Below are 25,231 nucleotides of genomic sequence, written 5' to 3' on the forward strand. Positions count from 1 at the left end.
CATACTCAGATGATGGAATAGCACTGATAAGGCTCTGGTTGAGAAATATTGGAGACGTTTAGAGAAAATATGGGTTTTCTTTTAAAGGTTGTGCAAATCATCACTACTAGCTATCCCCTGTCATATTCTGATCAGGCTGGAGGTGTATTTGCCTTCAGGGAAAGCTGATTAACTTGTCTGTTAGACTTGCAGGATCCACAGATCTACAACCTAATTACAAAGGGAAATAAACTTCTAAGGCCGTTTAATAAGCTGAGTCTTTATATGAAGACTTTTCCCTCTACACTGAGAGTACCAGTCTATTTGGACAAGTCACTCCAGCATACTCCATGAGGAGAAATCTCAGGGAGACAGAGCTGATGATGCACATTGCTAGGGGAAGCTTCCTGGCCTCTTCCATTCTTTAGGGGTGTCTTTGTTTTCTAGCCATGGAAGCCTGAAGCAAGAGGAGTTGAAATTCAGCCTGAAGTGTCAGCCAGAAGTTTCCTCTGAAACAAGTCATGGAAGCTGTTGTGTTGCTTTCAGAGATTTTTGTTTAATCTTCTTTCAGGTTGGGCTGTGATCCTTTAGGATCCTTTAGATCTTTTAGGCAGGGATGTATTTATGGCTGTCACTGATGCTCCTTCTCTTCAGAGGGGGAAGAATGCAAAGCAAGCACAAATGATAAAGGATCCTTAGGTACTGAGGTGGTAAAATGTTAAATGATTTCCAAAGGTAGTAAATACAAATCAATATGGCCACAAAGCATTTGCAAGGTTAGCTGCAACCATTCAGAAAGATCTTCAAACTGTGATAACACTTTTGAAATGCTTCCAGCATCAGCAGCAGAATGATCATTAGACAGGAATAAATGAAAGATCAGAAAATATCTTGTGGCTTTTCTGTAATGCACAGTATGTTTGCTTTTTGCAATCCTGCTCCCTTACCTTGGAAAAGACAGGCAAAGCTAGGGAAAGGCAGAGTGAAGGACATCAGAGGAGAATGAAGGTACAGAACAAGATATGTGCTAGGAAAAATGGCAAGAAAAAAGAAAGGAATGACTATGATGGAAGTTTGTATAAGTATCAGTAGTGTGGGCATGAGCAGTTAAAAACTTTCTTGTAATGTAGGCCTGTGTGAAGAGAAATTCTTTCTAGTACAAGGTAATGAGGCCAGCTGTAATCAAACAAGTCAACAAGAAGTCAACTTCTCTGGCTTAATGGTGGAACAGCAGAGGAAATTATTACTTTTGTTGGCATTCCATTGCCAGCTGTGCCACAGTAAAGCAAGCAGAGCAGAAGGAGTGATGGAGAGAGCTCTTATCATGGGGTAGTCTAGGTTGCAAGGGACCTTAAAGCACATCCAGTACAACTCCTTCCATGGGCAGGCGCAGGCTGCCCAAAGGCAGGCACAGCTCCTCTGAGCATCCTTTCAACAACTGGGCCCCTGCCTCTGCACCTGCTTCCCTGAGTGTAAAAGGAGGGCAGCGATGCCTTTTGATGTTAGCAGTGCGTTGTGAAGATCAAGTCAAACAAGTGACTTTTGCGCTTTGTGAAGTTCCCAGTTTCTTCTGTGATGATGTCCTAGAAACAGCCAACGAGGAATTATTTATACACTGTTCAGTGCAGAGGTTTGGTGCTGGCAGAAAACAGTCTCAGCTCTCACAGTGTGGAAAAAGACTGACTTGGTGTCTTGTCCCCACTGCATCAGCACATCTAGGCATGTGGTGAGGATGAGGAAGAACAAATTAGACTCTACAACTCCCTGAAAAGAGGGGGTTGGCCTCTTCTGCCAGGTAACAGTTATAGAATGAGAGGGAATGGCCTCAGTTTGCACCAGGGGAGGTTCAGGTTGGATTTTAGGAAACAGTGGTGATGGACAGGCTGCACAGGGAGTGGTGGGGTCACCATCCCTGGATGTTCCAGAGCCATGGAGATGTGGCACTGAGGGATGTGGGCAGAGGGCATGGTGGGGGTGGGTTGTTGGTTGGACTGGGTGATCTTAGTGTATTTTTTCCAAACATAATGATTCTATCACTTAGTCTAAATTATGTAGGTTTTGGAAGTGGGGCAACTGCACAGGGGATTTGCCAGGGCCGTTTTTTAACAGCTGGTTTGGGTATGGGGTGTATTTTGAATAGGTGGATAAAATATGGTGGCACAGACAACATCTAGCCTGGCATTTCTGAACTTTTTAATGCTTGACTTTGTGACCTTAACAGTAATGAACTGGATTCTCAATGTAATAAATTGAGAGGTAGCAAGAGAAGTTTCAGAGATACAAAGCATCCCCTTGAAATGGAAACATTTGATTTATACCACAATGAAATAGCTAGCAGGAAGGTAATTTATTACAAACAAAGGAAAGTGACTAGAAGGCCTTATCCTTCATGCAGAATGCTGGGAAATACTTATTACTCTTCTGGCTTTCAATACAGTAATAGTCAGAGCCCTGGCATTAGCAAGCTTCTTTCTTTTTGGAGATTAGGCTAACAAATGTGTCAGTTCCACATCACACTTCAAGCAGAAAGCCAGCATGGCGCTGCCTGCAACAGTTTTCCTGCCCTGCAGTGTGACTTCTGCCCAATGCCATTGCTCCATCAGACAGCAGAAGACCTTCTGTAGGGCTGAAAACTCTTTCAAGGAGATCTCAGTGCCACACGAAGAACCTTTTTTTTTTTTTGTCTTGATTTTTATTTGCTTAAAAAAAAAAAAATAAATACTTGGATCTCATAAAGAAAAAGACTGGAATGCTGTGAGAGAGAGTGGAAGAAAATTTATCACCACCAGACACTCCAAATGTTCATGGCAAGTTGCAGTGCTTTAGGAAACAGAAAAGAGCACTACAATTTAAAGACAATTTATTTCGCTAAAGACAGTAACAGCTGGCTCTGTTCCTGATGAAAGATTTAGTAATTTCTGTGATGAATAGCAGATATTTTTGATGTTATCCAGGTCAGTATTTCAATATGATAGCTTGTTCTGGCTGCAGAATACGTAGGTTGATGCTGAGATTTGACAAGCCCTGTTAGTTATATAAGCCAGACTGATCATGTCAACATCAAAGACCATATTTAAAAGGCACCAATACTGCATGTTAGATTGTTAAGGGGAAAAACAGACTGCTGCTTTCCTTCTGGTCTTATGGGTCACACTTGATTATAGCTTGTACAAGGAAACAGAACTAGCTAGAACTAGGGTTGATATTGTGATAAGGAAGTGGAAGAAAATGATTTTCTTTCTATCCTTCCAGCATCTAGGACCACTTCCCTGTTGTTCTGGGGTTAGATGGACTCTGTGGGGGGACTTTAGGTAAGGAATGACTACAGACAGAGCTGACTGCCCAACCTGTGAGGGAGACTTGATGCAATGACCTTTTGGTGCTGAATCAGGTGTAGCTTTCGGTGGCTTTAGGACCTGGGAGCTGGGGACCCCTGGAGTTCTTGAAGTCTGGGGCCATGCAGATGCACACCTGGATCAGGTCAGTCCTACATTCACTGACGCTGCCTCCAGGCAGAAAGTATCCAGAGCTCTCGGAGATATCTCTGCCTTTGCTTGCTGTACTGGGCAACCTAGTTCATTTTCCACTGTATTCTGTGTACTGTTTGACCAACACTAAGGCTAAGGGGCTTTGTTATAAATAAGAATATCAGGCTGAAAGGACTCCCAGCTTCTGTTAGCAGTCTGAAAAGCTCTTTTTAAATGCAATGTCACTGAGAAGAGAATGAGATGTGTACACCAGGGTCCTAACCCTAACAATTGAAGCACTCAAATGAAAAAAGCTGCAGGTTATGTGACCTTGAAGGAAGAAATATGAACTTGGAAATGTTCATGGAGGCAGGAAAAAATTACCCACAGAACAGTTAGGGTAGCAAGGGGTGTCTCTTTGGACAGAAACAAATCTCCAAATAGCAGTGCTCAAGCAGAAGGCAGAGCCATAAAACATGCAGTGCCAAGTGCAACAGCTTGGATGCAATTAGAAAACTGCAGAAGAGATCTGCTGTTTCTCCCAAGTTTTCTCCTTGCATGCAGTGATAGATCTCCAAATGGCAGAGCTGTGGTTGGTGTTAGGAAATAGAGCCTTGGGCCAGCTTCCCCTTTGGTATGATAGAATGGCTGGAAAATTGTACCAGCAGAGGGAGTGGGACACCAGATTTCTTCCTTACGGATGCATTCAACCCAAGCAGTTTCCAGAGGGAAAGCAAATGTTGAAAGCCATATCTTATCCTCTGATTGCTTAGAGAAGGCATCCGTTGCTGTAAGTTTTCTCCCATGGATGTGAAGCAGCTGCAAAGTATGAAATTCAAATTTGAAAATTTGCGCTGTGGTGACGACTGTGGAAAAAAACTCCATGTTTTTAGGGTACTGGTCAGCACCCTCCAGGTGTCTTTTTTTAACCACTTGTCATGAGTGATTCTAGATTTGGGGCACATGAGAGAAATGCCATGGAATATTCTGGGATGTGGCTGTGTTGTGGGACAGGAGTTGGGAAGGGGGCTGAGCTAAGCTGGTCACACAGCAGGCAGAGCGTTGGGTTCCTCTGCAGTGTCTGAGGCTGTGATATAGCAGATCATATCCTGCATTTCTACTTGTGGGGCACAAGAGAGTTCACAGGACTGGGCCGTAAATGCAGCAGATATGAGCTGAAAGAGGAGCGTGGAGCTTCTATCGGATCATGATAAAGGTGCAAAACCATGACAAACCCAACTGGAGGAAAAGCAGGGGGTTAGAATCTATGATGTTCTTCTGGAGAAGGGTTGGGGTGGCTGGTGATATGCCAGTGTGTGCTGATGCTGGGCAGAGAAAAGCAATTGCCACCTGCTCAACTTAGCATGGCATGGTGAACAGATGGAAAAAAATAGGATGAAAATCAGTTCGTCTTTACAGGCAGTTCACAACAACAACACCCTGATTTTAAAAAAGTGAAAAGGTTTAGCTTGCAACTGAACCCCTCAAAAAGAGATGTATCCAGCCTCCTGAGGCCAGCAGGGAAAGCAGAGAACAGCTGAGGGGACTGTCCCAGTCCTGGGACAGCTTGCTTGCATGTGATTTATCTAAAACCCAAGCATATTTTCAAAGGAGAGGTGCACACTTAACTAATCTGGGTGCTCATTATTGGCCTCTGAGTAGTGCTGCTCTGTAGCCTCCCAGATGCAATTCAGATAATTCCAGGAATGCAGTCAGCAAATCTGTCAAATGCCAGACAGTGCAACATGCTGTTCTTCTGGCTCCTGGACGTACACATGATGTAGTATCCTATTGATGAAGTTTCCTATAGAGGCATCAGGATGGCTCTTAACTTTTTTTGCATTAAATTGTACATGTACTGGTTATGTAGTGGAGCCATTGAGGGCTTGATTTGTGCAAAACTTCAGAGATATTTGGGATGTGCTAGGGTACACAATGTGGTCTCCAGCTGCCAGCATAGGAACATATCTATCCTTAGATCCTCTGTCAAACCTGCCAGCACTGCACTTTTCACAAACAGCACAGGATTATGATGTTCAGATCAATGGATTGAGTCCTGTTTTATATTGAATAAGGGCTTCTGCCTTCTGGAATGAAAGTGCAAGTGATTTCGGATTGCTCACGAAAGGCCCTTGGGGAGAAGCTGCAAGCTCTTGTCTGAGTGCTGGGACTGCAGAACCTTGGGGACGTGCACAGATGTGTCACCCAGCTGCTCACTGCAGAGTAGGACACGATCAACTTCTCTCTGTAAGCACCGTGCACAAATTCAGCCTAGGATATCCAGAGGAGATGAGGTTCTATGATTCTACAAGGTATTGATTTTAAAGGACCTAGGAAACCCAAGGGACAGGACTTATCTTACAGCTGGGACAGAGACTCGTTGCTTGTTTTAATCTCTGTGCCTTTGGGAGAGAGTCTGGATGTACCAAAATGAAAGGTAGAGGATAAGATCTTCCTTTTTGGCTCAGAGAAAGGAGCTGAAAGGAATGGACTTGATGTAGCCAGGGAGAGGTGTGGGAAGGAAAGAGCTGAGGACAGACTGACAGCTGCTGCTCAGGTAATGCCTTGCATATCATTTGGAGTTTTTAGGGCTTATTGAGCTAATTTGAAGATTCTGGAGCCTGTACAGTGATGCCACATGAATAGCTCATTCCATTAGCTTCTTTGCTGTGTGTACGGAGAACAAAACTCTGCCACCAGGAGGTAGTAGAGATTTTCAGGTTTTTACAAGTACCTTTTCATGAACTCTCTTATCTCCTTCAAACAGTATCTGGGAGACTTTATAGATACAGATGTATTGAAAGGACCAGGACTTCATCTGCAAAAGAGCTCTTTTGTGAGACTACCTGGTGTTGAAGATTTTTTTTGTGTTACATGGGCTGTTGCCCATTGTGGATCCTGCTGTGCTTCCTGCTGGTGTCAAAAGCAATTGAAAAACTGGCACAAAAGATCACAGGAAAGAGGAGGTTTGTGATGCTGAGGTATGAAGTCAGTATTGTCCTGGCTGCCAGCCCTCAGGACTTCCCATGTCAGTGCATCAGTGCGCTTAATTTCCAATGGCACCAGCCACCAATTCAAGGGATAGGGAGAGATATCCAAACCTTAGCAGCTGCTCACTAAATCAGAGTGGGTCTTACCACAGCTGATTTCTGAGTTGTACTGTAGAACTCAAATTCCTCTGTGCCTCTCAAATGCTGCAGGTTGTTCAGAGGTAGAATTGGAGGATAGTCGAAGTTGAAAAGGCCACTAAGATTACCAAGTCCAACCACCAACCCATCACCACCATGCTCCCTAAAACATGTCCTTTATTGCCACATCTAGCCTTTTCTTGAAAACTTCCACGTATAGTGACTCCAAAACCTCCATGGGCAGCTGCAGTTGATCTGGAATCTGAAAGTCCAGCTGAATTTTATCTACCCTGCTTCCCACTGTACCCAACGAAGTTCTTCTGTGGTCTAAATGTTAATAGTTCCATTATGAACAGTAGAAGAGCCTGGCTGTGGCCATTGGTGAGAGGCACTGATTGCTTTCAGACCTTGCAGCAGTAGGATCTGAAAATGTAGAGCAATGGGTATAAATCAATCCATGGGCTCCTGTTAAATGAGCTGTAATGTTCTATGTTGAGCTGAGCTACCAAAGAAGGAAGGCAAGTCAAGATCTGTGCTAGGTCAAAATGCCAAGAAAGGGTGGTTTTTTTTTTTTTTTTTTTTTTTTTTTTTTGCATATATTCCATGATGTAGAACAGAACTTGTGCTATTTGTATGGGGTTCTATAGTGTGTTTATGGGTATATCTATATGCGTACATATTTATGTATACATGTTTGTCATTAAGAATGAACAGAGGTGACTTGGATGATTTTTATGGAGTAAATACCTGCAACAACCAGTGCAATTTGGACCAAACCCCCCCCTGGTGGGGGGACCCACCAGGAACGCAGCTCTGCAGAAAGGAGCTGGGGGTCCTGGTGGATGCTTAATTGAACAGGAGCCAGTTGAGTGCCTTTGCTGCTAAGAATATAGCATCAGGCAAAGCAGGTTGAGGGGGTTAATCCTTCCCTTTTGCTCTGTGGTGGTATGGTTACATCTGGAGTGCTGGGTCTGGTTCTGACCCCCACCCCGGTATGAGAGACCTGGGCAAGCTGGAGAATCCAACACAGGGCCATAAGCAGCTCTGCTATAAGGAAAGGTTGGGGCTACTCAGCCTGGAGCAGGGGAGAGCCTATCTGTGCCCATAAATACCTGAAGGGAGAAGTAGAGAAGGTGGAGAGGTTCTTGTTAGCGGTGCCACCACCAGCGCAAGAGGCAATGGGCACAAATATAGACTCAGGAGGTTCCCTCTGACCATCAAGAAGCACTTCTTTACTTTTACTGAACAGCTGCTTCCCAGGGGCTGTGAAGTCTCCTCCTTGATGAGCTTCAACAACCTCTTGGATGTGTGCCTGAGCACCTTGCTCTTGATGTCCCTGCTGGAGCAGGAATTGGGCCAGATGGACCCAAAAGTGCTGCCAACCTCAGTCGTTCTGTGGTTCTGAGAAGCTCTTCCCTCTTTCTCCTCTCTTTGAAACACATCAATACATTGGCAGTGTTGCTGCTAAATAAATGCTTCCAGGAAATGGTTGATAACATGGGTCAGAAGAGTAGCTACCTGCCTTTGTTATTTGGAAACAAGCAGTGAGTACTGTGGAAGCTCCTTTCTTGCTAGCTCTACTTATAATAGTTGGCTAGAGCTGAAGACTTGCATTTTTATACATCTTGGGAGCAAATGCCAACTATCCCTATGTCTCTTAGTGTCCCAAGTGGATCACAGAATGCACATTCATACAAATTGCTTTGGAGCACAGAGATGGTTTCAAGCTGCACTGTTGTCTGTGCTCAACAGATGCATGCTTAAAAGATGTGCACAAGCTGCTTCTTTGGGAGTTAACCACAGAATAAGCATGCTCAGCCTTGTAGTGCATCTTCTGCCCCTGTTGTGCTCTAAGGTGTAAGCTGGTTCCCTTCCAGGAGTGGAGACCACAGCTAAGTTTGGGACCAGGAAGGCATTCTTTTCTATTGTCTGTGCAAATATTGAAACAGTGACATCTCTGTTGTTGGCCGCCTCCTTTATTCAAAATTCCTGGTTCTTTCAGTTCTTTTATTTCCCACACACTTCCACTTCTCTTCCTTGCTTTTTTACTTTCACTTGGTTATTGCTCCTGCAGCTTTCTCCTCCATCCCTAATACCATCTTTGTGTTTTATTTTCATGAAGGGTTGATTGTTTCTTGTTCTGCTTTCCTTCAATGAAACCAACTGGCATTAAAAAAACCTGCCTTGTTCATGGCCACATCAAAACCTTTTAATATTTGGTGATGCTCCGAAATATTTTGGAACTGGCCCACAAATTTTGTTCCAAGCTGGAAGCTCCCCAGCTTTCAAACAGAGGGGAAGAGCTCTTAAAACCATGCTGCCAGCTTGAAGCATATTTACACTAAATGGTTTCATATTGTCAGTGAGTCCTTTTTGACCTTGATGTCAGTACAGAGGCTAGTCCATTCTTCATCCTTCCTGGGTGTGAGGCAGAGTGAGAAAGAGCTGGATATGCTCCAGTGACAGTTAGAGGACCTGTAAGTGTTGTAGACTTTGTTCCCTATCCGTGGGTCCACCTTCTCCCCATTTTTTGCTAGCTTTATACAAGCACAGCTTCAAGACTTGTTGGAGAGGAGCACAGGGCCCATAACTTGCAAAGTAATTCTATTGCAATGACATGGAAGTTATATTTCCCATGGCTTTTTAAAGACATGTTGAGTTGCAATCCAAGCTGCACTGACAAATCCTTTTAGGAAACCCAGAGGAATATTGGAATGGAAATGGCTAACTTGGAACAATTAACTTGTCATTACTTTTTCGTTTGAAAGAGGCATTTTCCTTTAAACGTTCCTTGCTATGTTGGGAAATAGGAGAGCTGGGCAGTAATCCCCTAAGCCTGTTGTTGATCTGCTTTAGCTCTAAGCATATTTGATGCCCCTTGTCTTTCCTTAAATTCATCAGGCTGTGCTCTGTGTGAGGGCATACTCAGTTTGGTCACTGTTGGGTCTTCAGAGCATCTTGCAACGTAAGTAAGGATGTGAAAAGTAGGCAGTGATGGCTCTCCTCTTGTGGAGAAAAAAAATAAAACCAACGTGGTCCCCCAAAAAAGGCAGGTAAGGAGAGGTCTGCTTCTTGAAACTGTGCCTGTGTGAGGATACTCGTTCTTTCAAGAGTCTTTACAGTTTCAGCACCATCCTGTGGGATTTGAAAGACAGCTGTGAAATATACCCAGAACCTTGTTCCTTTCTATTTGAAGCTGTCTGGGAAAGCTGTGAGCAGCAAAAAAGACACCAAAACTGTCTGTCTGCAGAATCAGCAAGATGGTCAGGAGACATCTATGTTGTTCTCTGACTCGAGAGGTTATTTTTGCAAACATATGGCCTGAAGTTAAACACTGGTTTTTAACTACGGTTGATTTCTGTGTCCATTAATGGTGTCTCCTTCTTTTTTTCTTCAGAGAAATATTTATATTTGTACAGAAAAGGGAGATGTTCAAGCTGCACGGCAACAAATTTCACCTTAAATTGCTACTTTTAAAGTTCTTTTTCTGAATCAGCCCTCAGATTTTAGTCTCAAAGTGGTAAAAATACAAATCTCTCCCTGCAAAATCACTTCAGCGTATTTCTGCAGCTAGCAACTTGGATGGGCCTGTTAACGTGGAAAGATGAAACAAATAAGTCCCCATGTGCCCTTCATCATTTTAGTGTCTTTTTTCTTGGTAATAAATGGTAGTTCATACATCTTACTCAGCTGGGCTTCTCTGCACTCCTTTAACCGTAACTTGAAAAAAGCCTAATTGCAAAAAAAGCAATCTGCTTCATTTTTCTTAAAAGAAAAACTGTCAGCAGAGTAGGAATTCAGAAACAATACCACTCTGTAATTCATTGTAAGCTTTCAAAAAGACAGAGGGTATCACTGAGCATCCCCTGCACGCAGTGATTTTAGGAAGGAACCGTTCATGAGTAATTTCAAGAATGGCTTTTCTTATATTATCGTAATCTAGTGATGTTTAGGCATGCAGAGAGTGTCCTTGAAAGACTAAGGATAAGAGGAAGGGAGGAGATGAAAAATTAAGCCTGAACTAAGGGATTTGGAAAGAATTTCAAGCTTAGAGTAGTATCCAGGCATATTCATTTAACCTTCAAATGAACCGGCCATATTTTTCCTTCTCAGCAAAGTAACACTTTCAAGTCTCGAAATATGACTTTGAGGCTGAGATCAATGCTGGTAATGTTCTCATAACACCAACTCCCACTGGAGGTGAAACAGGCAAGGAGGGGACTGGTGGTTTATTCAGAGATTCCACACAACACAGCAGGCAAGTGATTTCTGCACGAACTGTGCTTCCCTAAATGGGACAGAGAATTCTGTGGCAGGGGTTAGAGGCTTACCAGCTCCTACTGACCCAGCACCTCCCAAAGCCAACAAATGGCTCTCAGCCATTTCTGTTCCACGGTCTGTGAAATCCAGGAGAGGTGCAAGCTACTTGGAACAATTTACAGATCAGAAGTAAAAGGAGAAGTGTGTTGTCAGTAGGTGTAAATTTGCCATGCAGGAGTCTGTGCTCATGTTGGACAAATAAGAAAAAAATCCATACATTGAAAATCATTAAAATTCATTAATCTTGATTCATGTAACTAGCCTGGAAGGGCGTGAGGAAACCGTGAAATGAGCTATGACTTGAAGTCCTGAGTTACAGATATTTGATTTTGCACTGATTTGTAACTGCTCTTAGTATTACATAGCAATGCAGCAGATGAGAAATCACGGTCAAAAGACCTTAAGTGCATTTATTATATCTACATTCGTGCATGTGAAAACATTGGTCTTCAAAGCATTGTATGAACACTAACCAGCTAATGACTCCCCATGCAAAGTCAAAGTGATGGCTATTTTTAATGCACTTATTTTCCATTTGTGCCCATGAAGGGCTGTTTTGTGCCATGAGCTTATTTAGCCAAGCAAGAAAGGGAGAAGAATTAATGTGGAGAGGGAAGGAAGCGGCGGATGTGAAATGGTTTGACCAGGTTCCCTGTACACAGTTAATGGACAGAAAAGGAGCAGGTGAAGATGAAGTTTGAAAGCCATAAAACAATGGAAGGGAGGGAAAATACTGAGTTGATTATGAGGTATAAGTATATCCTCAGGGCTGGGTACTAATGGTCTTCTCAGACTAGCAGAGAAAAGCATAAAAAGGACCAGTAGCAGGTAAATTCAAGTAATTCAAAGCCTGATTTTTTTACCAGTGAGAGGATTACTGTTTGGAATGAGTCACAAAACCAAATGATGAACTTCTCATCTCTTTTATTCAAAGGCAGGAAAAGATTTGGAGGACACGCTTTGGATGAAACTTAGAGCAGGTGCACAACCTCTCTGCGGGCAGCGGGTAGATACGCACACTGAACCTTCCTGGAGCACTGCGGAGTGCAGCTGCTGCTTCTGCTTCAATAGGGTGAGAGGCGATGGCTTTCAACTGCACCAGGGGAGGTTTAGGTTGGATAGCAGGAAACATTTCTTCTCTGAAAGGATGGTGACACAGCTGCCCAGGGAGGTGATGGGGTCACGTTCCTTGGAGGTGTTCATGAACTGTGGAGATGTAGCACTGAGGGATGCGGGCAGTGGGCAGTGGTGGTGGTAGGTGGCTGCTTGGATTGGATGATCTTACAGCATCTTCCCAACTTTAATTCTATGGCTCTGAGGCTCCGAGTGAACGAATACCTGTGGGCAGAACAAAATGCTGAAACCCACAGACAGGATTCATCCCTCTGCAGCTGGAGACCCACAGTTTTGTGCTTTGCAGACACCATTTCAGGACACCTTTCTCAGTGACATTAAGGCTGGAGCTACCAGCACACAGAGCAATCCCTCAGCCCTGCGCACAGCTGTGGCTTTTGCACCCTGAGCTTTGCAGGTGGGCGCGTTCCAGGATGCGGGCTGTGTCAGCTCTCCATCCCTCATGGAGAGCCATGAGAGCGTGCAGAGGAGGGGCACAAAAATGGGATGGAACATCTCCCTACGAGGACGGGTCGAGCGAGCTGGGGCTGTGCAGCCTGGAGCAGGGAAGGCTCCGAGTTCTTAAGGCTGTAAGAAAGAAGGAGATAGACTCCTTATCGGGGGCTGTCGTGATAGCACAAGGGGGAAACGGCACTGTGCTGATACCCCTCAGTGGGGTATCAGTGACCGGGCAGCCGCTCACTTTTTGGCGCCCACCATTTCACAGCCACAACGCGGCCCTCCCCGCTCCCTCCAGCGTAGCGCCGCGCCGCGCCGGGGCTGGGCGGGCACGGGCGCGAGGGAAGGGGAGGGGGGGGAAGCGGCCGCGCCGGGCGCTGCTGAGCCCGTCCTGCACCAGGCGGCGGAGTCAGGCAGCCCCGGCACGAGCTGCGGCGGCCGCGCTTCCTCCTCCTCTTCATCCTCCTCCTCCTTATCGTCCTCATCAGTGCCCGGCTCGGTTCCGCGTCCCGCCCGGCCGCCCCGCGCGCGCGGCTCCCGCCCTCTATGGATGGGAAAGCAGCACCCAACGGCGTGGCCACCATCGAGGACAGGATCTTACGGATCACGGGCTACTATGGATATTACCCGGGCTACTCCAGCCAGAAAAGTAAGGCTCTCACCGTGCCTCTACCTCCGTGCTGGGCTTCTCTCCGCCAGGTGCCGAGCGGGGGATGCTGGGGGGGGGGTACAGCCATCCTGCAGCGGCGCTCGGGAGGGATGCGGGGATTTGTATCTTTTTGGGGGCTTTTTTCTGTTTTTTTTTTTTAATTCCCTCCCAGCTCAGCGCTGCTCCGGGAAAGTTTGGGTGGCGGTGGAGGGGCCTCGGAGCCTCAGCATCCCCTGATGGTTCTGTTTCCTCGCCAAAGTAATCAGATTTTTCCAGAAAGGTGGAGGGTGATTGGGAGATTCGGCTTCGCCTCGCTTTAACCGAGTGAGGATTTAGTGCTGTAGTGGATTTCTATGGGGTTGGGCATGTCCCAGCCCTCCGTGGAGTGTTCCACGGTGAAAGTTCCTCTTAATGAAAGAAATTATTCTTTTTTTTTTTTTTTTTTTTTTTTTTTTTTTTTGATACCGCGGGGGGGAAACCGATCCGTTCCGTGGTCTAAGAGTTACTTTGCACTTTGCCGACGCTTAGGAAAGGGAAATGGAGGCGGAGGGGAGAAAAAAAAAAGAGGAAAAGGCAAAAAAAGAAAAAAAGGAAGGGAGAATAGAAAACCCCAAGCAGCCGGTGAGGTGCGGGGAGCACGCTTGGCTCTGCGTGTGTGAACTCCCCTTGGAATCGACGGAGGTGAGCTGCTTCCAGAACGGCGCAGTGCTCTCCAGCCGTAGTACACCGGGAAACAGCGGCACAGCCGAGCTGCTCCTGGCAGACGGACACCTCTGAGGGCTTTTTGTAAGAGAAAAAAAAAAGAAAGCAGTGCATTGAAAATAGTCATAAGATTGCCTTGTGTGTCGTTAAAGCAGGTGGTGGAGATGGTGGGTGTGAGGGCCCCTTGCTGAGGTCAGTTGCAGTTAGGAAGGAGCTGAGAGCCATCTGCAGGGATGGATGCATGGGAGTGTGAGCCAGGTGGGACTCTGTCCTGCATTCTGCAGGAGCCTGACAGATGGACCAGAGAAAGGTGAGGGCACCAGCTTTGTACTTAGTCACAAGTTTGCTTTGGTTGCAGAATGCAGTTTTTTCAGCTTGCAGCAACACTCCCACTCTCTGTCAAAATGCAGACCCGAATTCAGTGTTGGCAGTGTGACTGTCTGTCTCTGCATGGGTGCATGGGAAGACTGACTGCCCGAGTACAGGAGTTTCCTCCGTCCAGGAGCAGGTTCTGCAGATGCTACAAGCTGCATCCACTTGGAATTAAACAGAACCTGGAGCCCACAAAACTGCTGACTCTAGAGATTTCATTGCAGATTTCCTGGCCTTTTGTACCTCTTGGAAGTCTGGGTGCTGACAGGCGTTTTGCTGGAGGGGAAAGATTAGTATCTCAGGTTTTGTTGTTTGAAGAAAACAAGTAGGATTTGTGGCCACCAAGCTGAATGAGAAAACTTGCAAGTGTGAGGTGTCCTCAGGTGAATGAAAAGGATGTGTTCCTACTAAACCACAAGCACTTATTCAGGAAGTCTCTTTAAGTTCTGTAAACATCATGGTAATTCTTTGGAGTGCTTGCAGTTGGCAAATGGCTTAACTTTTCCTCATGGCTGTGATTTTTTGCTTTTATAAAGTGATTTAATGTTTTAAGGTTTTCGCAAAGATGTTCTACCTTACCTGTGGCATCTTTCAGGAGGGTCAGGCCTCTTGCAGGCTCTTGGCATTGAAACAGTGAGAGTAGCTTGTCCTCTGGGTTGGAGATTTTACTCCGTTTCAGTGTCTAGGCTGAAACATAGCCTTCAGGAGTGGCTGCTTCCAAGCACTTTTGACAGTTCTCTGCTAATTGTTTTGAGCTCTGTCAAAGTCTAAGTCTTCAAACGGGAAGTTTGTGCAACTAATTTGTAAGGTACACGAGCTCTCGTTTTGTTTCTGAGGGCATCATTATGTCACTGCTATTCAAATAGTTTTAGTGCAGCTGAACCTGCCCATGCCTTTTGCTGGAGAGCTGCAGTGTGGTGTGTAGTGTGCACTGACTTTCAGGTAGGTTGCATCTAAATCCACTCCCAGTGATAGAAGAACTGTTGTTCTGCCACGTGTCCAAATGTGTAGCTCATGGAGTTATCTCCTTACACTGACACCTTGCTCCTGCCCAGGTCTGAAGCGTGCTTGGGAAGAGAGCTGAGGATGAGCTGTTGTGCCCAGGAGGGCTTTGCTCTATCTGGTTTTCTTCTGCTTCTCTCATAACCGTCAGCTCTCATCTAGGAGCTGGCCAGGCACCAGGTGGGGATGATATTTTGGTGATGGTGTTCTGCCGCTGGTCACCACTTTTCTTGAGGCTTTTCTTTGTCTATCACCTGCAGTGTCCAGCTAGAGACTTTTCTCCTCCTTGGTGAGGAGAAAAGAGGAAGGCTGGTGTGGGTAGCAATTGTTCTGCTGACTTTTGGGATGTGGATCCTGAAAAAATGACCAAGTTCCCAAGGCTCTATGAATTATGCTTGTGAGTTCTCCTTATCTAATTGGCATTCACTGTGTAGTTTAACAGGAGAGCACGCCTAGGGGTCTGTGTGAAGGCTAAGGACTGATCACAAATGCCCAGGAAATCTGTCATTAAATGTCTGTAGTGCTGACTGGCTGTTTTTCAGGGAACTGGAGTATTTCTTCTTTTGCTTCTTCTGTATTTTTGTGCACTAACCTACTTCAGAGTGCGCGTGTGATTCTGTTAATTACAAGTCAAGCACTTTTATCATCTTATTTATCCTTAAAAAAGCTGTTAGAGAAGGAAAGCAGCTTCTTTGCTTCTGTGAGCCAACTGATTAAGCAGAAGCATGGGTTTTGATCTGGTATTTGCGTCCATGCATATAGCAAAAGAACATATCCTGCATAGTAAGGCATTGGCAGTGGAGCCAAGACATGATGTTTTGTGCTTTTTTTTTTCTTCTTTTTCCCACCACTTCCACAGATCAAAAAGATGGTTCCTGATCACAGTTACCCTCTATCTTTGGCTATATGGCTTGGTCCCTTAGTTCCTGCGTTAATAATATATACAATATATATGTATGAGGTCTCTGTGTGTTTATGGAGTAACTTTGAGGAAGTTCTGTAACAGCTTGTCTCTCTTCCAGTGAATTTCCTCAGTTACTCCTTAATTTCCCAGGGCATAAATGTTGATTCTGTGCTGGCATAGAACAGAGGCACCAGTCTTTGTCCCCATTCCCTCTCCTTTGCCATAATTTCTCATTTTTCTTTTTACTGCTAATACAATCATATTTAGTGCCTCTGTTCTTAAGAGTATATGTTGGCTTTTTTTTTTCCCCTTTGATTCTTTCCAAATCTGACTTTCATCTCTGAATGTATTCTTGGTTTTATGACACAAAGTTCCTCTCCTTCCAGTCTGAACTAACAGCTTTTCTGTGCCTACCTCTGAATTAAAAGCGTTCCAGCTGAACTTTCTAATCTCTAATCTCCATCAGCTCCACCTCCAAGTCAGGTTGGTGCTGTCCTGGCTGTTAGCATTGCAGAGCTGGGTTTTTGGAGTACCATTTTCTCTGTCTCAGACAACCACAGCGTAATGGTACTGAAACTGCAGCAGCTGCACTTGTTCTCCTGGTTCTTCACAGGATCCGTCACCGTATCTTTCTTAGTTGAGGAGTTTGTCCCAAAGATTATTTCCTCCTTTCTCTGCTCTTGTTTGGGTCTAGAGGTCTGCATCTCACCCCCAACAGGCTCTGACTACCAGCCTACAGCGGGAACTTCTTCATTTTAACATTCCCCCATGCTGTTTCAAGCCCTCTTCTCTTCTTCAGCCCTGCCTTGATACCCTGGACCTGTGCAAGCTGCTGGAAGCAGAGACTGCTGTCAATGACTGGCAGTGATGGGACATGCAGAATGGCCTTGGCTGAGCATCCCTACTGCATCCACATCGTCACCTGCATCTACTGCAGGGCTGGGGTGTTGTCACAGCTCTGTCCTTCCTTAGCAGGGCTTGGAGCTGGGAGAAATGCTGAACCTGCCCCTCCCAGCAGCACACTTGCTGTAGGGAATAAGCTTTTGGGTTTTGTTACTCTGCTAGAGCAGCTCAAGCAAGGTTCTTTGGTTTCATTTGACAAGTTAAGCCTCAAGTCAGCAATGAACTTAAGCACCTGCTTAAGTCTGAACTTGTGTTAAGCCACTGGGCTTTGACAGTGTGTTTAAAGTTAAGTCCATGCTTAATTGCTTTGCTTAATAAAACTGGGATTACAGGTGCGGTGAGCCAGTATCAGAGGCTTGACAATTCTGCTTCCCTGCTCCCTGAACAGAGTAGAAGGCTGTAGAGGTGAAATCCAACTCCAAAACATCAGAGGGAATTTTTTTCCTGGCTATTACAGCAGCTGTGCCAGCAGCTCTGCTGCAGTACAAATCACATGGCAGGCCGAGATCATCTCTGTGCTTGCTGAACACCGTGCCCTCCTGGTGCCTTATCACTTTAGTGAAAGGAACAAAGTCTCAGGCTATTTACTGGAGACACTCTCCTGTTTCTCCAGCAGTTTCCAGATCCCTCAGTTTCTCCAACACAGAGCGCACACAGTGGGACAGACTGGAAAGCAGAGGTCGAGGAAAGGAGCTTTGAAGTTTTTGGTGATTTCTTTGAGCTGGGGAATCTGGAAAGGAGGCAGTGGTGCCTGAAACAGCTTCTGTGTGTCTTAAGAAGATCTGAGGGCTATTTCAGCTAGCAGCAGCAGCCCCTGTGCCAGCTGATAGCTTTTGGGCTTCAGGGACTTGAGATGCATGTTTAGCTGGAAAAAGTATTTCAGAGCTTGGCTTGTTTGGGCCAGCCAAGATGGGAATGTGGCCACTGCTGCAAATATATCTTGGGAGGACAAACAGGGAGATGTAGGAAAGAAGAGTTATTTAAACTGAAACAGCATGTTGGCACATATACAAATGGGTATGAACGGTCCATGAATAAATTAAGGCTGAAAATTAGCAGAAGACTGGATTGATGGCCAAAAATTCCCTCCCAGCCTTATGTATCTAAACAAGAATTAGTTCCCAAACTATAAAGATGTCTCATAAATAAATTTGCCAGGACTTAGAGAAAAAAATACTGCTATTTGGCAGGGGAGTCTGAGATGGTAAGGTATATTAGAAAGTTTGCAATAATGTCTTCTACACATTGGGAAGCTGATGGACTTTTGCTCAGCTACCTGCATAGTCATTCACCCATGAAAGTGAATTCGTGGCATGCTGGTTGTTGAACAACGGGTGGCAGGAGTTTTTCCTCACAAACCTGCTGCTGGGTGATTGCCATGATAAATATTGAAAATGCCTGGAAAAAAGAAATCTGTCTTTTTGTGGCAAATGTGCAAAGAGGATGGGGGGGAAAAGTGTTTAACTGGCCGCTTAAGTTACTCACCAACAGAAACTGGACCAGCTCTACTAAGGAAGAAGGAAAATCTCTTTTCTTTCCTGCGGTAAGGTGCAGTGGGACTCCCTGTTGGCTGTGTTTTGGGCTGCCACAGGACAAAGATGTAAAACTGGGCCTAGCCCATACCCAGGGTACTGCTCACACAGCAGTGGCAGAGCTGTAAGTGGGAGCATCCCCAGCATTTTTTGAGTGACAAGAGTGAATTTATTCAAAGGTATGCAGCTTGCGTTCAAGTCACAGGTTCTCATTATATCTGCCATACAGAGGAGACCTTTCTGTTATTACTTTAGGAATGCTCATTCTTCCCAGACTTCACCTGCGAATATTGTTGGTAAAATAGACTTGCCCTTTCCTACCTCCAGCATCTGGATCAGGTGCAGCAGAGTGAGGTAGTGAGAAATGTCTCAGTTGTCCCTTTGTAAAGGCAATGGGAAGCTGCTTTGCTCCTTTCTGATTCACTTACGAGCTTAGGAGAGGGAGCAGGGTTCAGCCCTAGGGTGGGAGATGTTTCCTAGTGCTTCTGGTGATCTCAGAGCAATTCCTTGTCTTGGAGGTGTCCCATCTATTTTGGCTGGTGCAGGCTCCCATGCCTGTTTAAGTCTACTTTCATTTCCAGTTTTACTCTTTGCAGGGGGTAGGGGGGGCAAGCACTCTCGTTGCATCTCATGGGTAAATATAATCATATTTACACTAAACCCACTCACTGCTAGACCAATCATAAGCCTGGCAACAATCTCTCCATCCACAATGGGAAGGAAATTGTAGCGTGAGTCCAACCTCTTTGTGCTGGCATTATGACTACCTTTGCAATTGGGAAGTGAGTGTTTATGGGACTGATGCAGTGTTGCTTGAGCAGTTACCTGTTGAAGTAAGATACAGAGACCAGGTATTCTGAGGGATGTTTTTGGTGAGAACCAATGCACACTTTTATTATTATTAATGGATTATTTGGAAATGCTGTGCACCTCACTGAAAAACAATTTCCTGCTGGGGAACTGATTTTTCATATAGTTCAGAGGGATGTAGCTATGCAGATCCATTACTGCTAATGGGCATCATATGCTTGGGTGTCTGAGGACAATACTGAAATCCTGTGCTGTGTAAGATAAGCAAGAAACAGGTCTAGAACACGTGTTCTCTGTCACTGTGTTTGGACACAGAAAAGTCATTGCATTAGTTTAATGCAGTGTGATTTATGTTCAGCATCTTGAAGTAGAAGGGCATCTTCTGCTGCAGTTGTGTCCCTTTTCCTTCATATGTCTAAAACCTGACACTTTCTCATTTCTTACACAAAACTTATCGCATGGAATCTGAAGCACTGGAGCTGTGTGGGTGCAGATTGGGGTTTTTCTTTGCAGTGCCAGAAAAAACTTGTTGTATGGCGTGTTACAGGGGCTAAAATTTGTAGCAGCTTGTGTGGAAGTGGAATGCATCCCAGTGCTCCCCCAGAGAGAATTCTCCAGTGCAGACAGCATGGATGGTAGGAAAATGAACTCTGCTTGGTGTTTCCATTGGGTGGCTTGCACTTCTGATCGAGGAGGATTGGTTTTGCTTGTGAGAAGACACTTACTCAGTTCTCTGTATCAGGTGAGGCTGGGAACATAAAGAGTAGGTGAAAATGTTTGAATTTAGTGTTTACTGGGAAGATGGGAAAGAAGAACCAATTTCCTGGTTCTCTATCATTTCTTACTTCTTTCCAGAGCAGGATGTGCTGGAGAAAAAGAGAAAAGTGGAAACTTAAGAAGAAAACTTTAGATGTTTTAAGAATACTTCCAAAGAGACAGTTTGGATGGATGAAGTGTCTGGAGTGTCACTAAAGAAGTGCTGTTTTTTCATACGTGTTGAAAAAGCTTTGGAAGAAGAAACAAAAGCTGTTTTTTAGCTGAAGAATGTAGTTGAGCTCTTGTTGGAGTGCAGCTGTGTGTCCTTTGGAAGTGACCTGTCCAGTGCCAGGCCTGCTTTCTGCCATTCCTCTTGGGGGGACTCTTGGGTAATGGGCATGGATTGGTCTGGAGTTGGGTTTTCCAGTGCAGCCTGTTTGTTTGCACACATTCAACGTTGGAAAGGAGGTTAATTTGATGAAATCAGGACAACTTTATTTGTAGGTAGAGTCTGTGCAGCGCCTTTGTGCACATCTGCTTTGAAGCCAGTTCAGAGCAACTGAATCCTTATGAAGGCAGGCATCCTCAGCTGTGGGCTCAGAGAATTCAGCTGGAAGAATGCAAAGGCTCTTGAGAGCGTGCTTAAACTTGGTGGTTCACACTGTGCACGTATGCAGCACTGACTGTTTGAGGGCCAAAGTTTGTAAGGTGGGCACTGTGGATGCCCCGTCCATCCCTGGAGGTGTTCAAGGCCAGGTTGGATGGGGCCCTGGGCAGCCTGGGCTGCTATGAAATGTGGAGGTTGGTTGCCCTGCATGCAGCAGGGGGTTGGAGCTTCGTGATCCTTGAGGTCCCTTCCAACCCAACCCATTCTATGATTCTGTGAGCCTATGAAGTGCTTCTGTGGTGAGTGTGCACTTGGATTGTAGCTGCAAAGCTCTCACATTTTGTGGATATAACTTTTAGAGCCTGTTCTTTGAAAATGTGCCCCTTGATTATTATTGTTGTAAAATATTTATAGAGCGAAGTGAAGTTTCATAGCACTTTGAGGAGGTAAGGCGTTCATTGGAGCTTACTGGTTTAAGGTGGTAAAGTAAACAAAATGGGAAGCGCAGCTCTCAGATTTATCTTGTGCAAAGGAATGCAGGGTAGAATAAATCCATCACTATCACTTGGCACAGCTCTAACAGCTGTTGGTTTTGGACTCCTACCTGAGCACGGGTCTCAGGTTTGCCATACAAGTAACAGTAAGGGACAGACCTCAGTTGTCTGGGTTCATATTTACTGTAATGCAAAAGCTGCCCCTAGATAGGGGCTATTCACAACCAAGCTCTTGGTTTAGCTCTAGAAAAACAGTAAGCCTTTTTTTCCTATATTTTTACCTTATTTCTTTCTGTACTTCTTCTGTCTGTCTCTCTGTTTTTTTGTTTGTTTATTTGTTTGGTTTTGGTATTTTCTAAAGGGTGCAGTGCAGCTCTGGAGAACGGCATCAATGTTCTGATATTTCCTCTGCTCTTTTTCTTTCTTGTTTGTTTTTTGGGTTTTTTTTTTTTACCCCTGGGATAAAAGTGATTCTACTGCTGTATTACTTGGCAAGATAACAGTACAGCAGAAAAATCATGTGGCTGTTTAATGACTGCCCTTCACATCTCTGCGAGTGGTAGACGGTGTGTGGCTGAGTGAAACAAGTCATTCTGTCCCCAAATATTTCTGTTTCCCTCTGTGGGAGGTGGTTTAAAGCTGGCAGTGGGCTGTTTGAATTGCCATATATCCTTTGTATGAAGAATGAGGAAAAGATTCGTATGTCTTCGTTTGAGGGTTATGGTCGTTATCTCCTGCACCATTCAGGTATTTGGGGGCAAGCCTCTGGAAACCAGCAGGACAAATGCAGTGCAGTTTCAACACAGTACCTAGATACTCAGTCTTCTGCAGCATTTACTCTTTGTATTTCAGTGGCTTAAGCTACTGTACTTGGTCCTGACATTCTCTTTTCATCCTGTCAGCCTCCCTTCTCTCCCTGTGTCTGAGCATCAAATTGGGCTGGTAGATGAGAAGATCTAAATGAAATATATTTGGTGCCTTTGATGAACACAGTCTCTCTCTTTTTTTTTTTTTTTTTAATAGGCTGTGAACAGAAATTGTCTGTGTATTCCCAAACTGAAGAATACATGATTACTATTCCCAGCCTCCCTCTGAGAGCAGGCTTTGACATCATTTATACTCTATAATTTATGGTATTTTTGTAGCAGGCTGTTAAGGTCTGGAAGAGAATAAAAAGAGTTGATTTTAAAAAAAGGAAGGAATATCCCTGTGTCTTGTGGTAGTTCTATGAGAGAGCACGCTCCTGCTTTTGGAGGTGCTGCTGGGTCTCTTTTTATTGTGGGAGCATTTTTTAGAGATGATGCTGTTTTGCCTAATGTCAAACACATCCGTGTGTGCCCTGTTAGGACTTTGCACTTCATTCTAGGCTGTTTTAAAAGCAGATTACAGAATGTCTTGTAACTCTTCATCTGTGGATCTTTTTAACCTGGTTTCTTAAGGAAGCAAGGCTTATGTGAATATGATGTCTTTGTCCCTATCCCCTCTCTCTCTGTAACTTTTGAGTCTATTGATGGAAATTGAGTAACCTTAATAGAAGAGCATGAAAGACAAAGTAGTGTGATGGACCACGTGAAAATGGACCATGTGGAAAGTGTAGCTCACTGTTGAAGAAGCGTACTTGGTAACATTTCTGGGGTCTTACAGAAACAGCAGCTAGTTCACATCCAGCTTCAGAGAGAGGTCAACAGGAGATGTGCAGAGCAGCGTAGAATCATAGAATGACTGGATTGTTTGAGTTGGAAGGGAACTGGTCCAAATCCCCTGCAATGAACAGGGACACCCACAGCTCCATCAGGTGCTCAGAGCCCATCCTGCCTGACCTTGGGTGTCTTCAGGGGCACTCACCACTTCTCTGGACAACCTGTGCCAGTGCCTCACCACTCTTGTTGTAAATGACTTCCTCCTTATATCCAATCCAAATCTCCCCTTTATTAGTTGGAAGCCATTTCCTCTTGTCTTATCACAACAGTCCCTACTAAAGTGCCTGTCCCCTTCTTTCTCATAGATACCCAAAGGCTGCTCCCAGCTCTCCCCAAGGCCTTCTCTTCTCCAGGCTGCACAGCCCTTGCTCTCAGCCTGTCCTCGCAGGGAGGTGTTCCATCCCTGGGATCATTTTTGTGACCTTTCTCTGGAAGTGCTCTAGCAGGTCCACGTCTCTCCTCTACTGAGAACTCCATATAATTCAGTTTCCTGGTATATCTTTTCCTGGTATTTTCTGCTGCTGCTGGTACTTCAACTGATGAATGAGGGTAACACCCATGAAATCTTGGAGCCTTACCCTTTCCCCAAATATTTATGGAGACAGAGGGAGAGAAGGAGAACAAAGTGTTGGCCTGTTAAAGGTAAATAAGCACACTCTGAAGCGAACACATTCTTTGCTCCATAATTCATTCCAGCACACGTGTAGGATACTGATGAGTGACATACAGACTTTGCACTTTTTGCCTGCTTTTCCTGAATGCACTGGGATGCCAGGAGTCACAAGGTAATAAACCTCCCTTTGTTTGGATCTTTGAGATGATGCAGTAAAAACAATAAAACATTTCTACAGGACAGTCTCAGGTTTTCATCTGAAATTCAATGAATAAAATATTAATTTCCAGAGCCACACTATTGGTAACAGCCTGTAGAGCCTCCCAGACGATGGCTGTGAACCCTTTTCAGTTTAAAAAAAAAATGGAGAGAACATAGTTGTATTATTAAGGCTACAGAAAATGTTATAAAATATTCATAGTGATCATCTCGTCTTATTTGAAATAATAAATCCAGGGTTAATTTTGTACTTGCAGAAAACCGGTGGCTGACTACTGGGCCTCTATATCTTTGCTGATGTAATGTAGAGATAATGCATAATATTTTATCTACTTTGCAAGGATGTTATTAGGCTCACAAATATGTCGTGGTGCCTGGAGAATAAAAAGTAGGCTTTCCCCTCTTTCTTAGGTGAGGGAAATAGAGGGCTCTGCAGTCATTTTCAGATATTTTGGCTCTTTAAGAGCCCAGGCACTGCTGTGCAAAAGGAATCATAGAAAGCAAGAAAGCATTAAGTTTGTTATTACAGCAAGTTTAATACTCCTTGTAACACTTACATTGAGAAAATAAGCTAACAAACAACAGCAACCAAAAAACATGGGAGACTTGCCACCACTGCTGTTTATTTAAAAGCCAAATTCCTAGAAATTAGTTTTGTTACCCACACCATGCATCCAACTGCCAGCTGCAACGTTTCTGACCTGTGCTGAAAATTAGAATTTGACATTGTGTTGACCGCAGCGAGCAAGGAAAAATGCCTCAGGGTTTTCTAAATAGGATTTAAAGCAGATTTCCCTTGGTTGTGTTTTATTACTGTGCTCTGTGCATTTTGATTTTTTTTTTCCCCAAAGAAATGAGTGCTGTTTTTTAATATTGCCGTGTAACGACAACATGAAGCCTTTTTAGTTGCTGCTGCACAAAGTATTGTAAAGTCTGACATCCCTTTGAAGAACTGCTCTTAGCCACTGCTGCTATTTTTATTTTGGAGTTGTTCTCTGCTAGAATATTTTTTTGTCCTCACATGCCCTGAATTTTTGAGACAATTTCAGGTCAGCTTACAACAAATCGATGGAGATCTTTCTCCTGGCTTTTCCTCACTCTTATTAACTTTTACTGGACTCCTGCCTTCAGGAATCTAGTTGAAGAATGCTTTTTTTTTTTCCCTTCCCCTTGAACTTGCAACACTGTCTTCAGAGAAATATCTGCCAGCAGCACTGACCTACAAAATCTATTAGCTTTCCCCACTGGTGTGAAGCTCATTTATGTAACACTGTTGGATTGGGTGACTGCTCTGGTTTGGAGGTAAAATATGGAGGTCTTGTTTCATAAGCCTAAGTGCAAAGGAGTGGCTGATAATGAGATAATGTTTGTACATCTATGGCAGGTGGCTTGTGAAGTTGTCTCCTGCTTTTATATTACAGAATCTGGAGAGATTCCTTGCAGGCAGAGAACGTGTGAGCAGGTTTACAATCAGGTGCTGCCAGCTGGATTCCCTGGGCTGG

At 44.6% G+C, this 25,231-nt stretch overlaps 1 protein-coding gene across 2 annotated transcripts in view; it reads left to right on the forward strand.

Moving 5' to 3' along the window:
* Positions 1-13,012: 13,012 nt before the first annotated feature.
* Positions 13,013-25,231, forward strand: part of SLC35F4 (solute carrier family 35 member F4) — a 103,170-nt gene continuing 90,951 nt past the window's right edge. For both annotated transcript variants that reach the window (XM_042814570.1, XM_042814571.1), the window contains exon 1: positions 13,013-13,115. In XM_042814570.1, coding sequence (XP_042670504.1) covers positions 13,013-13,115 — 103 coding nt within the window. The remainder of the gene's footprint in view (positions 13,116-25,231) is intronic.

Source organism: Centrocercus urophasianus, unplaced genomic scaffold (assembly GCF_019232065.1).
Source record: "Centrocercus urophasianus isolate 14NV4802_14NV808 unplaced genomic scaffold, USGS_Curo_1.0 seq_14, whole genome shotgun sequence".
NCBI lineage: Eukaryota > Metazoa > Chordata > Aves > Galliformes > Phasianidae > Centrocercus > Centrocercus urophasianus.